Source organism: Drosophila tropicalis, unplaced genomic scaffold (genome assembly GCF_018151085.1).
Source record: "Drosophila tropicalis isolate 14030-0801.00 unplaced genomic scaffold, ASM1815108v1 contig_463, whole genome shotgun sequence".
NCBI classification, from domain to species: domain Eukaryota; kingdom Metazoa; phylum Arthropoda; class Insecta; order Diptera; family Drosophilidae; genus Drosophila; species Drosophila tropicalis.
In genome coordinates, this window is record NW_027172929.1 from 1,558,484 (window position 1) to 1,572,090 (window position 13,607).

Here is a 13,607-nt window from a genome sequence, read left to right on the forward strand (position 1 = left end):
TAACAAGTGGAGTCAATACGACCAAACCATACGTGACAAATAAAAAAAAATTTATTCAAAATAATAGACTGCTAATTACTAAAGTAATACTGAAAAAAATCACTATTGATCCGCATTTAACAATACTAATTTAGTATATCCCGAAACAGAATATTCCACCGTTGTCCAACACTGATTATTACAGTAGCTTTTTTATTTTCACAGATTCGGTCGCTTTTAAACGAGATTGCAGCAAAATAAATAAATAAAAAGAAATAAACTAAATACAGTAGAGAAATAAAGTTATTGAGTTTAAAGTAACGAAAATAATATTAAAAACAAATGCCCAGGATAATAAAAAAGTAAATAAAATCAACGTTTTAAGCTAGCGACGTGCGCAACTCTGCAAGAAAGAAGGCGACGGGGGCATCCCGCGCGCCGGCGTCGGCGTCGCCTGTGATACAATATATTTGCAATGTTTTATATATTTTAAACATACAGGTAAGCTTAAATTTTTATCGTTAACAAGTATTCCTTTTTTTTTTACATTCAATGCTGTTTTTTTTAATTTGTCGTGCTTTAACTAAACGCACAACAAAATTAAAAATGGCGACTAAGGAATTTTGGATACTTTAACCCGCTTTCAGGTATCAGCCTGTGTCTTTTGGAAAAGACAAAAAAAATAAGAATGGAGTCAACAAGCTTACGGAGATCGGTTGAATACAGTGTGTAAAAATTTATCACACAATTTTAAGGGTAAAAAAAAACAATTTAAGAACCGCCATACATACATACATTTGTTACAACGCCAGCATATGCAGCTACGCCAGCGTTAACAGAAGCCGAGGTCTCAGCGTTAACATGAGGTATTTAATTTCTAATCAGAATATGCTTTCCAGTTAAAACTCGTCTTTTTACCTTTATATTGGAAATTGCAGATAGAATACGTAAATCTTATTGGAATCAATAAAAACTCAAAACGTCGGAAAAAATGAAAAACATATACATATATATATGTATATGTATATTATAATCAAAATACACAATGGTGAGTTGTCTTAAACATACATATGTACGTATATTTTACCTATCAATTTTAGCCAAATCTTAGAAGCTAATGCTTGCAAAATAAAATTTAAAATTAGTTGCTCTGAGAAGTATGCAATATTATTTTAAAAAGATTCGTTAACAATTTGCTGTTAGATACAAATATCCGAAATTTGAAAATTCCAAATATTGTGTATCAGAACCGTGCCTAGATCAAATAAGATCTATATTACTCCTTTTTTAATGAAAGATGTACCAATAGTTTATTTTATTTTCTATATATGTATAACTTTATTGCTTTCAGCGATTTCCTATTGTACTCTGCATGTGTATAATTTTTGGTTTTTAATTAAATATTATGAGAGTCCTTTCCCGAAGGTTTACCTATTATTAGTTATAAATGTATCTATGTGCATATGTATTGATAAATGATGAATGATCCAGTTAAGATGCAAATGCTTAACCTAATTGATGTTTCTGTGCAGGCAATAAACAGAAAAAAAAAAAAAAACAGAACAAAGAATATCAATAATGCCATTGTTCACGATGATGAGCTATGCATCAATATCAGAGGCACTTCATTGCCGTATTTAGTACGCTCTTGGCTGAGTAGGGCTGATTCGCTGGAATCCCTCATCATCATGGCAATCGAATTGTTGCGTTGTTCCTTTTGCCTTAGGCGACTATGCCGTACGCTATAGGAGAAGAAGATGGCCAAACCGATGGCAATCCAAATGCTGAAGCGCACCCATGTTAGGATATCCAATTTGATCATTAAGTAAATATTGATCAGTATAGATATGCCTGGTAGCCAGGGTACTAGAGGAACTTTGAATGAGAGCTTCACACCTGAAGTGGGCTGACGGGAAATAACGAAGAGCATGACTATTAAAGGTATGGCGCCGAGTATTAACAGTATATAATCAAAATGAGTGACATGTTCCAGATCCTCTTCGAATTTCGTCAGTATTTGTGAGAAGAGCAGACTCCAGAGAGCTAAAACATATGTTGAAATCAAAATAGGAAATTAAATTTTGTACGGAATTCTTAGTTTTAGGATTCGTTACTTACAAAACAGGGCTACTGTAATGGTTACAATCCTGGCAGTTTGTTTAGTGGACACGGTCTGACCATTCAGATTGAAGAGACGCCGCCACAAGGCACAGGACTCCTCACTGTTGGCGGAAGCGAATCCACCGCCATTCACAAGACGGCTATCACGTCGCTCGTCGACCTCATAACGCAACATTAGAACACAGCTGGCCACCATGGAATAGGCTAATAAGGTGCCAATGGACATCATATTGACCAATTGGCTCAAATTGAATATGGCTGCCAAAATGCCAGTTAATAGACCCGTCAACATGGTGCCCTTAAATGGGGTCCTGTACTTGCTGCTGATCTCGCCGAGAAATCTAAATAGTAAACCATCATTGGACATGGCAAAGACGATCCGTGGCAAAGGGAACATGGCACCCATCAAGCTGGCACACAAGCCAAACATTGCTCCAATTGTGACCACATATTCGGCCACATGCCAACCATAAATACGAAATACGTGTGGCAATGGGGCGCTCTCATCCTGCTCATAGTAGGGCAGCATCATTGTTAGTACTGAGGAAACCCCAAAATATGCCAAAAATATCATGGCCAGAGAAACTATCACAGCAAATGGAATGGATTTTTTCGGATTTTTTGCCTCCTCGCCGGCAGTGGCAATGCAATCAAAACCAATAAAGCCATAGAAACAGACAGCGGCTCCTTTGATAATGCCAGAGATGCCATAGGGCATAAAACCGCCATCGCCATAGCCTTCTGGCACTTGAGACTTTGGTATAGACCAATTGCTGCTAGAGACTGTCAAAAGATGAATGCAAATATTTTACAAATATGCGAACCAAATACTTCCAAAGATGACTCTTACCTTTAAACAGTCCGGCAATAAAGACAAAGAGTACGACACCCAAATTCAGCATAGTAAAAACATTATTCACACGGGTCGACTCTTTGGCTCCGGATGCTATGCCCCAGGAGAATAATATCGTAACGATAAAGGCAAACAAATCTGGATACGCACTCAAGCCTTGCACATTAATGGGCAAATGTGTGCCCAGGAAATCACGCATGGCATAACCACAAAGTGAGTCCAAATATGTACTCAGCCCTTTCACCACACTGGCGGAACCTGTTAAAAAAACCAAAAAATATTTGAATTTTGTCGGTTAGACATTAAATTGGATCAATTTAAGACTGTGGGTCCCCGTCGTCTACATCAATTAAAATACAGGCTTACCAATTGCGTACTCGAGTATAAGATTCCAGCCAATGATAAATGCGATGAACTCGCCTATGGTCACATAACTATAAATATAAGCCGATCCAGCCTTGGGCACACGGGCACCAAATTCCGCATAACAGAGTCCGGCAAATATCGAGGCAATGGCCGCAATTAGAAAACTGATGACCACTGCTGGGCCAGCATAACGCTTGGATACTTCACCGGCCAGGACATAGACACCCACACCGAGTGTCGAGCCAATACCGAGGGCTGTTAAATCAAAAGCCGAGAGCACTTTAGCCAATTTGGATTCCGTGGAGTCCTCCAATGGCTTCTTGCGTGTGAGAACGCGAAAAACATTTGTCACGCTCCAGTTAGGCATGCTGCAAATATAGACATAACACATATGACCGATTTGAATTCTATACAATTTTTTTATAGACTCTATTTCGCTGAGACACACACAAAAGTATTAAGAATCATGTTAATCGAATCGACATATTAACACGTTTAACGAAAATTTTGTATGTCAAACCTGGCCAATGGTTGGATGGCCCATTGTCAGTGGGTGACCGTGCCAGGCCGATGCCGCGACCAGGGGAAGGTATGGGGGAATGTAGAGCTTAGGTGGGGGTGGTTGGCTGATTGGTCGGTCGGTGGATCGGTCAAAAAAGAAATGTGCGGAATATGTGGTTTACAACCAGCCGTAAGAAAATTAGTGATGATCTGTTAATGTGTGAATGTAGACAACTTCTTTTACTTCCCCTCTCCTCCCCCACCACCATCGTGTTGTTTTTGTATGTAGTATGTATGTATGTAATTGGAAAGCTTATTGAAATTGGAAGTCTTGTGATCCCCAAATGGTGAACCAAAAATAGGATGACTAACAAAACTTGGGAAATATCAAAATTGTAAACAAAAAAATTTACCAATTTGACACTGTTATTGTATCTAGATCTAAAAGTTGGACCCAGCATGTAAACAAATAATTCCCACTATAGACTTTCAAGAAAAACTGATCTTATGAAAGTGCATCCTGAATCATGAAACATATCGAATTCTTACCTTATTTTCAATAGAATAATCCTTAATTAAATTTAATGATACAAAAAATGTGTTGATTAGATTAATCTGTTTATTAGGATTTCCAACCACTTGATTGGTGTGTTGTGCCAAATGATAGCTTTGGGATTATCCTTAGATATCACAATTGGTAATCCATCCTAATGTGTATTGTGTTACCGTATTAATTGTAAAAACAATGTGGCTTGTATCTTATTTAAATTTCAAAAGAAATCGAAAATGGTAAAATATTATTGAAATTTAAGAACGCGATCGGAGCCCGCTCGAATTACGTCTGAGCATTTGCCGTGAATGCGAACGCTGTTAAATACCGATTCGCGAGTATGTATTTTTTGTTTTTTCTTTTCGTTTCGCTTATTTTTGGCGTCGTGGTGAATTGAATTGAATAGTAGTAGTAAGTGAGTGAGTGAAGCTCTATTCAGCTATGTCCATCTCCCAGCGACAACCGACAGCGGCGATCCTCAGAAACCGCAGAGAAGTGTCTGGGCAACCAGCTGAGATTCAAATCGTTGATATTACTAATTAACGGGCCCACAATCCAATGCTGGGGGGTTTCGGTTATTTGTGGGTTGACTTAACTTGGCCCTTTTGGCCCGATAATATGTATTTACCATATAGATGCATTGTCACATTTGATTAGCAGTTTATATTTATAACTCATTAGCTATTGCTCATGAAAATGAAGCGTATGTGAATGCGAATTTTGGATAATATTATTTATTTCAACGGAAATATGAGTATCAATTTTATATCATATATCTTTGGGAATCGTTGGCGCATAAACTTTTGTATCAAAAAATAAACAAAGAACGTTAACCCACTTTGATATCAAGTTTTCTTTTCGTTTATTTACCTTAAAAAACTTGCTGATAAATTTATAAAGTCTCAAATTTCTATCAATATGAGACTATTTATTGCTCTCTTTCAACAATTTGTTTTAAATTCTTGTCTATGTGTCATTCACGAGACTGAGATGATCCTTTAAAATGATTATTCATACACACTATTACTGTATGCAGTTTATTGCAGGGTATTCCAAAGTCGAAGCTTTGACACAAATATCTATAAATTATTATGCTTATCATAGTAAAATCTTAGTCTATCTTTCTCTCCCTAGTTTTCTTGACTAATTTAATTTGATTGATTTTGTTTGCAGATTTCATTTGCAGCATTTGTTTATAACTAATTTGACATACGCTATTTCACTATTTGGCTCTTGACTATTCGTTGTCGTGTGGCTTCTGTTTGGCCGTGGGTGTTAATAGATTTGCCTAAAAATATCAATTTGCTTGCATTTGAATGCTAATTTTAGACAGAGACGAACTCACCACCAACTTGTGGCATGCTGCGTGTCATAGTTGAACTTCTAAACTACACTACACAACACGTAATTACTTACCCATAGAATTCAGCGAATTCTTCCATTTTGTTGGATGCTGTTTCCAATTTCGATATCAATGAATTTCAATTAATATTGTCGCCGCGTTTTGCGTTTATATCACACATCAATTTAGGGCCAATCTCTTCTTTCTCCCAGTTTCTCCCACATGGAAACGCACGATTGATCTAACGCGAAACAGAAGACACGCGGCAAAGCGCAACAAATTCTTACTGCGAGGTTAGTGCTTGAGGTACAACTGCTGGCATTGCCGCTGCCGCTAGCGTTAAAAAAACACATGTGAGGTTTTTAATACTCTTACCAATCGAAGGTACGTCTACTTTGAACTCAGCCGCTTGCCATGCGTAGATCGAAAGCGTGTTCTGCATTTCATCTGTAATGTTGTGTTTAGAGTAGATTGTGTCTGAGGTAATAAATAAGGATCTAGTTAAAAAGGTATAGGATATATTCATTAGGGCATACAAATGTCGGCATGATATTGGTATTAGCCAGTTCTTGTTATTCGTCGATGCCGGCCACGAAAATCACGCTGTGCCGCAGCTGCTCGTATTTTGTGGCTCTCTTTTGTGCTTACTATTGTTCTCGCTGGTACTGGGTTGTCGACTCATTGCAATTTGGCCTTATTATTGCCCATTTATGGAGCACTACGATTTGACCTGACAACCCTTAAACGGGAATCCACCCCCCAAAACTCTCTTACAAACTTTTTGCCGACCGGCAAACATTTCCGCTCTCGTCACACACATTTCTCTTAGTCACACACATTTCTAGCTTATTTCATTTGGCCGCCACATTGCGTCAGTCTTAAGATACAAATAGAAAAAACTTCATTTCCAGGGCTGGACAAAAATATAGTCCGACAAAAATGTGCTAATCAAATATCATTCCCCAATCGAATGGTACTTTCCAATTTATATATGGGTGGGTTTCCATCCAAAAACAAAACAGCATTCAAAAGAAAGAAAAAAAAAACCGAATATTTTATGGTTTATTTATAATTAACGTCACATTTTGAAAATGTGTTAATTAATTAGTCTAATGGCTAATTTGATTGAAATGAATCATGTGATTTATTATTAGGGCAGGTTTGCTGCGTGGGCATCAAATCTACTGATAAGAACCTTTTTTTGGTGTTTATAAACTTAATGAATATAAATATTTTGTAGTATTTAAATTCCTATTTCACAATTCACATATCTTATCTTTGACTTGCCTAGCATTTATAATAAATCAGTTTTTACCAAGAAAAGATTTAAATGATGACTTTGATGGCTTGGAGGTAACAGCCAGGATGTTAATGTGCCTCAAGTAGGAAAAATAGAGTCTTCAAATTGAGTTTCTAATTTCGGCTGGTAAGAAAGGAGCTCTTACCTAGTTCACACTTTCACATCACGCTATGAAAAGTATTTGAAAATGAAGTTTGGGTTTGAAAGGTGTCAATAATCGGCACCAAATAAACCTTTTCTTACACCAAACTCATATATTATTAAACTCCTTTTTTCTTGTTTGTCAATGTATTAAAAAAAAAAGAACACTACACGGTAACATTTGAATTTTGAGACTGCCTAAAAGTATGCTATATAAGTTTATAAACTGCCAAAATCCCCTCTCACCAGCGATTGGGTTAATCTTCATTCGGAGCACCCACACGATGAGAGCGAGTTTTGAATTAATTAAAGTACTTAACAATGATGGGCATCAACCGATTGTTAGAGTTTGAACGCTACTCAAAGCCCGCATGCAGTTTCAGTTGCTCTCCACGCTTCCAACGAGTCCAACGGGCCCAGCCGGCAGACGGCAACATCAGATAGCAGCGGCCGCCAGCCAGCCAGCCAGAGCTTGACCATTCAAAAATTAATTGTATATAAAGGTACTATACACAGTACTTGTTTAATATTATCTAACAATCGAATAATATAATCGCAAGTGAGTTCTAACTATGTTCAAAATATTGTTTGCATAAACCTAACTGATAAGCTTAGTTAGGTGTGTGTTGTTGCCTATTTTCCTTTGTTATTGACTCTCGTTTTGCTTTGTTTGGTGTGACTACGAATATGTGTGTGAAAAACAAAATGTAAAACGTATAATTATTATCATCTGGGAGAGGAAAAGAGATTATCGTCAAACAAATGCGATGATATTTGGTTTTGTTTTGTTTTGTTTTTGATTTTTACTTTTAATGCATTGATTTTTTAGATACTAGTTCTCATTTTCGAGACTTGATATAGGGAGAGTCATTTCTCTCACTCTGAAATTGATCCATTGAAATTTTTGTCGTGTAAATTTTATCTTGTTTTTCACTCATTTAGCGCTTATTAAACAATAAAAGCTAAAAATGTTTATTTAAGTGTACTGAAACTGTGCAAATGTTTAGTTTATTGCCAATTGTACTAATTTTTGTTTCGAAAATGAAAACATACATACATATACATACATACATAACACGGCCAACGAATTTTCAGAAAGCCATGGCTATTATTTAAAATTCATCATGAATCAACTAGTTCATAAATGGAATGGGTCTGTGTTTGTAAATTTTTTGTTCTATTTGTTTAAGCTTCATCATCATCATTCATCATCAGCCTAGACAGATTTGAGAAGTATGCAAATTTCTTTTTATCTCTATTTCTCCTTCCCCCCTTCTCTCTCCCACTCTCTTTTTTTCTTATCTCCATCTAAATAGTTCCTAGAAATGTCTCCAATTCTCTGGCTAACATTCGGCTTAACATTCACACTAACGAATGGCCAAAATGGTAAACCAAATATTATTATCATAATGGCAGATGACTTGGTGAGTTTACCTTGTGTGTTTGTGAGTGTGAATGATTTGCAATCAATCATTTTCCAGGGTTTCGACGATGTCAGCTTTCGTGGATCCAATAATTTTCTAACACCCAATATCGATGCATTGGCCTATAGTGGAGTTATACTGAATAATCTTTATACACCGGCTATGTGTACACCAAGTCGTTCGGCTCTTTTAACTGGGAAATATCCCATTAGTACGGGTAAAAAACAACAAATGTTTCATATGATATCCATAGGTTATAATGATGAATCCATCACTAGGTATGCAGCATTATGTTATAGTCAATGATCAGCCATGGGGTTTGCCTCTAAACGAGACGACAATGGCGGAAATCTTTCAACAAAACGGGTATTATACCAGTCTCTTGGGCAAATGGCATCTGGGAATGTCTCAGCGAAATTTTACGCCCACTAAGCGTGGATTTGATACGCATCTGGGCTATCTGGGTGCCTATATAGACTACTATGATCAGACGTATTTACAAAGCGTAAGCGTATAATAAATTACAAGTGCAAAATAAATTCCTTAAAATATTTTTCCCTCCATAGAGTCAAAACTATTCACGTGGTCATGATTTTCGTGACAATTTGGAGGCCAGTCATGATAAAGTGGGTCACTATGTGACCGACGTTCTAAGCGATGCAGCCGTGGAATTGATCGAAAAGCATAATGTGACGGCTAAACCGCTATTTCTACTTCTCAGCCATTTGGCTCCGCATGCCGCAAATGATGATGATCCGTTGCAGGCACCCATGGAGGAATTATCTCAGTTCGAGTACATTCAAAATAAAAGTCATCGCTATTATGCGGCAATGGTATCACGATTGGATAAAAGCGTGGGACGAGTCATTGAGGCTTTGGCTAACAGGGAAATGTTGCGGAATAGCATTGTATTATTCCTGTCGGATAATGGAGGACCCAGTGCGGGTGAGCATGCCAACACAGCATCCAACTATCCACTCAGAGGGGTATGTTTTGAAATAAAAAATCCATGCAAAGCTTCTTTCCTCATGAATCGTCCGTCGTCTTGCTTCCACAGCAAAAGCATACACCCTGGGAAGGAGGCATACGATCTTCGGCTGCCATTTGGAGCCCGGAATTTGAACGTCTCGGTAGCGTTTGGAAGCAGCGCATTTATATTGGGGATCTGCTGCCCACCTTGTGTGCTGCTGCCGGCATATCATTGGAACCCTCATTACATTTGGACGGTCTTAACCTTTGGTCGGCTCTTAAATATGGCTATGAATCGGTTGAAAGGGAAATTGTTCATAGCATAGATGCAGTTGATCCACAACCTCATCTCGCCTACATGCGTGGCAAATGGAAGATAATCAATGGAACCACCAACTTTGGCCAGTATGATGGTTGGCTTGGTCAACGTGTTACTGATGAAGTGGATCCTCGTTCTTTCTATTATGATCAATTGATACGAAACACAACAGTTTGGCAACAGTTGCAGCTTCTTGCTGATAAGCCGCAACAGGAGCGAAATATCACCGAATTGCGACAACAAGCCCAAATTCTGTGTCCAACGACGCCGCCGGCTGGCGCCAAACCTTGTATGCCCCTAATGACACCTTGCTTTTTCGACATCGATGTGGATCCTTGCGAGCAAAACAATTTATATGATGAATATCGTAATACGAGTATATTTCTGGATCTATGGGAACGCATTGAGCAATATGCTAAAAATGCTCATCCGCCAAACAATAAGCCAGCCGATCCAAAATGTGATCCGCGATATTATCGAAACGAGTGGACCTGGTGGCAGGATGAGAAGAGCAGTAGTGCAGGTAGTTCAGGCCCTGCCATTGAATTCTTTACAGTATTTTTCTCTATATCAGTATGTGTTGTGTTTATTTTTAAAACTATATAAGTTACTATACATCTGAATAGTATGAAAACATTTGCCAAAAACTAATATTTTATCTGTAAATAGGTGAATCTAGTATACACAACTGTTCCAAGTATGCATATGTTAGGATAATGCCCTTAATAACCGGTGAATTCGTTATCGGTAGTCGCGTAAAGTGGCCTAGTTTATTGGTTTCAACTAATAAACTAGCTAAATAATTATTATTTTACATAGAATAGACAAGTTCTGAACGTTATACTAATGGGTGGGTAACCTTAAACCAACCACATTTACTTTGGTATACTGTTCTCATTTAAAGTTCCGCCTGAAATTATACTACAAAATCAATTAATTTAATGTTTTGTTCTTCCAAAGTTTATCATTCAATATATTAAGTACTGAGAGTTACGATTATCTAATTATAACATAAATGTTCAGATACCTGTGTTAAAGAAGGGCTTGTTGTTAGATATAATTGAAAAGATTCCACTCCAGAATGAACATTTTTAATTTTCAAACACTTTTAATTTCTAATACAATTGAAATTGAAACTAAATGTAGGTTATCTAATACTAACTGATTAAATTTAACGTCATTACAGACGTTAACTATTTGCCAGGCTAAATAATTAACCTATGAGTAATATTTTGAGAAGGCCTTTGAAATCTATAAAGCGATAGCAATAAAATCCCCCTATTAATAGAGAGTTGATAAGGCTCTTCATTTAAAAATTTGATTATTAAGTGTGACTGACGATAACCACTTGAAAGATAAGCATCTAGGGACTTTAATAAGATTTATAAGCAGGAATCTAGAGATCTAATCTTTTTATTTATACTTGGTACGCTGTACCATTATTCTTTAATTAGCACTTCATATTTATCGAATGTACGCAGAGGCAAAGTATCACTTTTAACATAGCAGACTTTCTTGGTAAGGTAGAGAGTTCCGAAAATAAGACCGCCATCGGTCCTGGCACGACAAATGTATGTGGGTTCACTCTTTGCCGAAGTACCTACAGACACAGCGTTGTTCTCATAGAAGCCATCAAAACTGCGTACCCACGCATATGTGTCGTTGCCTGTGGAAACAAGTAGATCGTACAGCAATGCCTTGGAAGCCGTGTAATCTGTGTTGAAGTTCGCTGTTCCTGTTTCGGCCACTACACGAGCGGGCAGGATGTCAGAAAGGTACTTGACACGACCCACATAGATCTTATAGCCATAGGGATCGAAGCCTCCTAGAACGGCGTTGCTGGGAAAAGGATAAGACAAATTGCCAGCCACCCACACATTCTGAGTATCTGTTGGGAATTTCAAAGGTATAATTATGTTATAATCATTTGAAACACTGTAAGGATTTCACTATTAATTACCGAAGGCTGTTGGCAAGCCATAGGCAACAGCACACAGTGCAAGAACCAGGCCAATGAATTTGTAGTACATCTTGAAGCGATTCTTAGTTAACTTGTGGTAATTTTAGACCTTCGGGTAGTTGCTTTTATAGTGATTCGTTATCTAGAGGGATTCCTAGCTATCGTTCTATTAATTTTGATAAGAATGGGTTCTGACTAACTGTCAGTAACTATCTCGAATTTTGATTATGACTTTTATATTGCTAATGATTTAATTTATTGTTTGTAACGATTCCTGGCGAAATTCTTGAAAGATCTTTAGTAAATACAATGTGTGAATATGATGTATAACGGACACGTGTTGCCGATTACAAGGATTACACATAGAGAGGAAGTTTATGGAATAAGAATATTTTAATTTAGCCAATACTGAATTAACATGTTCCTATCTCTGCAAAACTCAAAACTGTTGGCCACTGAAAGGCTAAAAAATTAAATGAACATTTTAGCTTGAATCAAATGAAAATTTTAATCATTTCGTTGAAGTCTTAAATTACTTTATAGAAAACAATCGAATAAATAAACAAAGAACCCAATTGTTTTTAATATGCATAAACTTTACTCTTAATACTTTTGATACATAAATACAAAAAATCATTGATAAATTTAATAAAGTCAGAGTCCCACGTGACTTTACTTTAATTGCATAAAAAAATCCTTATAATTGTCAGCTCTAAAGTTTGGTTTAAGTTTTTCCCAAACATAAATATTCCTCAGAAGTATGCTAAGAGTTTTTTTTTTTTTAATATGGTAACTTTTAAACATGGCTCATACATAGATCCAAAGATGTTTATCCAAATATTCCGAAAAGATAGTCCTTATTACCAATGTTAACTGTTTCATTTAAATATTTTTAGCTTTTAGTAGATAATCCTTTACAAAAAATAACTAAAACCATAATGTTTTGCTGTTGTAAAACTGATAAATGTTGGCAAAATCAAAATCCAACTTCAGGGATCGATTTGGCCCCTGTTAATTATTTAATCCAAGTAAAAATCTATTAAATAGATGGAATTAACACTAAGTGACACAAAGTTAAAATATAAAATTGTTAAATTATTTTTTATCATTTGCTTTATTTTATAAAATACTTTTTAATGATTTTCAATTTCCAGGTTGAAAGGCATGAAATTAGCAACTTTTCGCTTTCTGATCAAAATTTCGTACTTGGCGAAACTTCTCAATGGATAGCTTTCGTATTTAATAATGCAGGCACGCTTCGCCAGATACAGGGTGCCGATAAAGAGGCCTTGATCGGAAATAGCCCGGCAAATGAAGACACGATTATTGGTGGCATCGGTTCCCACAGAGACGGCGTTTTTCTCCCTGTAACCATCATAGCTTCGGATCCACTCATAGCTTACGGTTTCATTGGCCACCAGTACCTCATAGGTGGCAGCCACATTGCCCAATGTCTCGGTATTGTATGTGGCCTTGCTCAGTTCGGGAACGACACGGGCTGGCAATACCGAGCTGCTGTACAACACACGACCGACATAATTGTAGTAACCATCTGAATCGAAGCCGCCAAGAACAGTTCCATCTGGTATATCCGTGGTCTTGTCCAAATAGATCCAGTGATCCTCATTGCTGTAAGTTCCGCCATGAATGCTGGCCACAAATTGGACTAGAATTGCCGCCAGGACAATCAAATGCTTGGGTGAGTACATGGTTAATACTGTTGGTTTCCTGATCTGATAGTTCCCAACTACTTAGTGCTGCCTTTTATATGCCAATCAGTTT

General features: G+C 37.1%; 4 protein-coding genes across 9 annotated transcripts; 1 reads left to right on the top strand and 3 right to left on the bottom strand.

The window, feature by feature from the left end:
- The first annotated feature begins 206 nt into the window (after window positions 1–206).
- On the top strand, window positions 207–13,466 carry LOC137574560 (arylsulfatase B). 5 transcript variants are annotated; one of them, XM_068286921.1, is made up of 9 exons: window positions 208–480; window positions 627–845; window positions 918–1,027; window positions 8,470–8,577; window positions 8,635–8,794; window positions 8,856–9,082; window positions 9,144–9,563; window positions 9,635–10,388; window positions 12,980–13,466. In XM_068286921.1, the coding sequence occupies exons 3-9, from the start codon at window positions 1,025–1,027 to the stop codon at window positions 12,982–12,984; spliced, it is 1,677 nt and encodes a 558-aa protein (XP_068143022.1). In that variant the 5' UTR covers window positions 208–480; window positions 627–845; window positions 918–1,024; the 3' UTR covers window positions 12,985–13,466. The 5 variants fall into 5 exon arrangements, with proteins under 5 accessions (XP_068143018.1, XP_068143022.1, XP_068143019.1 ...); XM_068286917.1 differs by lacking the exon at window positions 12,980–13,466 and having other exon boundaries at window positions 207–480; window positions 9,635–10,671; XM_068286918.1 differs by lacking the exons at window positions 208–480; window positions 12,980–13,466 and having other exon boundaries at window positions 619–845; window positions 9,635–10,671.
- On the bottom strand, window positions 1,289–6,031 carry LOC137574461 (cationic amino acid transporter 2). 2 transcript variants are annotated; one of them, XM_068286783.1, is made up of 5 exons: window positions 5,787–6,031; window positions 3,320–3,687; window positions 2,951–3,211; window positions 2,098–2,883; window positions 1,289–2,022 (listed from the first exon to the last, which is right to left on the bottom strand). In XM_068286783.1, the coding sequence occupies exons 1-5, from the start codon at window positions 5,810–5,812 to the stop codon at window positions 1,568–1,570; spliced, it is 1,896 nt and encodes a 631-aa protein (XP_068142884.1). In that variant the 5' UTR covers window positions 5,813–6,031; the 3' UTR covers window positions 1,289–1,567. The 2 variants fall into 2 exon arrangements, with proteins under 2 accessions (XP_068142884.1, XP_068142885.1); XM_068286784.1 differs by lacking the exon at window positions 5,787–6,031 and adding an exon at window positions 4,370–4,651.
- Window positions 11,263–11,911, bottom strand: LOC137574563 (uncharacterized). Its single transcript, XM_068286923.1, is given in 3 exon segments — window positions 11,263–11,313; window positions 11,315–11,753; window positions 11,826–11,911. Coding segments are annotated over 3 exon segments (540 nt in total). The 5' UTR covers window positions 11,896–11,911; the 3' UTR covers window positions 11,263–11,282.
- LOC137574562 (uncharacterized) lies at window positions 12,921–13,550 on the bottom strand. The gene has a single exon (XM_068286922.1). It carries the CDS (start codon window positions 13,532–13,534, stop codon window positions 12,959–12,961), a length of 576 nt encoding a protein of 191 aa, XP_068143023.1. The 5' UTR covers window positions 13,535–13,550; the 3' UTR covers window positions 12,921–12,958.
- Window positions 13,551–13,607: the final 57 nt, after the last annotated feature.

Bases quoted from the DNA above. Each gene is read 5' to 3' on its own strand.
- LOC137574461 (XM_068286783.1), bottom strand. From the start codon at position 5,812: ATGGAAGAATTCGCTGAATTCTATGG. The intron at 3,688-5,786 runs GTAAGTAATTAC...CTATATTTGCAG, and splicing joins GAATTCGCTGAATTCTATGG to CATGCCTAACTGGAGCGTGA. The intron at 2,884-2,950 runs GTAAGAGTCATC...ATCTTTTGACAG, and splicing joins TATTGCCGGACTGTTTAAAG to TCTCTAGCAGCAATTGGTCT.
- LOC137574562 (XM_068286922.1), bottom strand. From the start codon at position 13,534: ATGTACTCACCCAAGCATTTGATTGTCCTGGCGGCAATTCTAGTCCAA.
- LOC137574560 (XM_068286917.1), top strand. The intron at 8,578-8,634 runs GTGAGTTTACCT...ATCATTTTCCAG, and splicing joins TCATAATGGCAGATGACTTG to GGTTTCGACGATGTCAGCTT. The intron at 8,795-8,855 runs GTAAAAAACAAC...ATCCATCACTAG, and splicing joins GAAATATCCCATTAGTACGG to GTATGCAGCATTATGTTATA.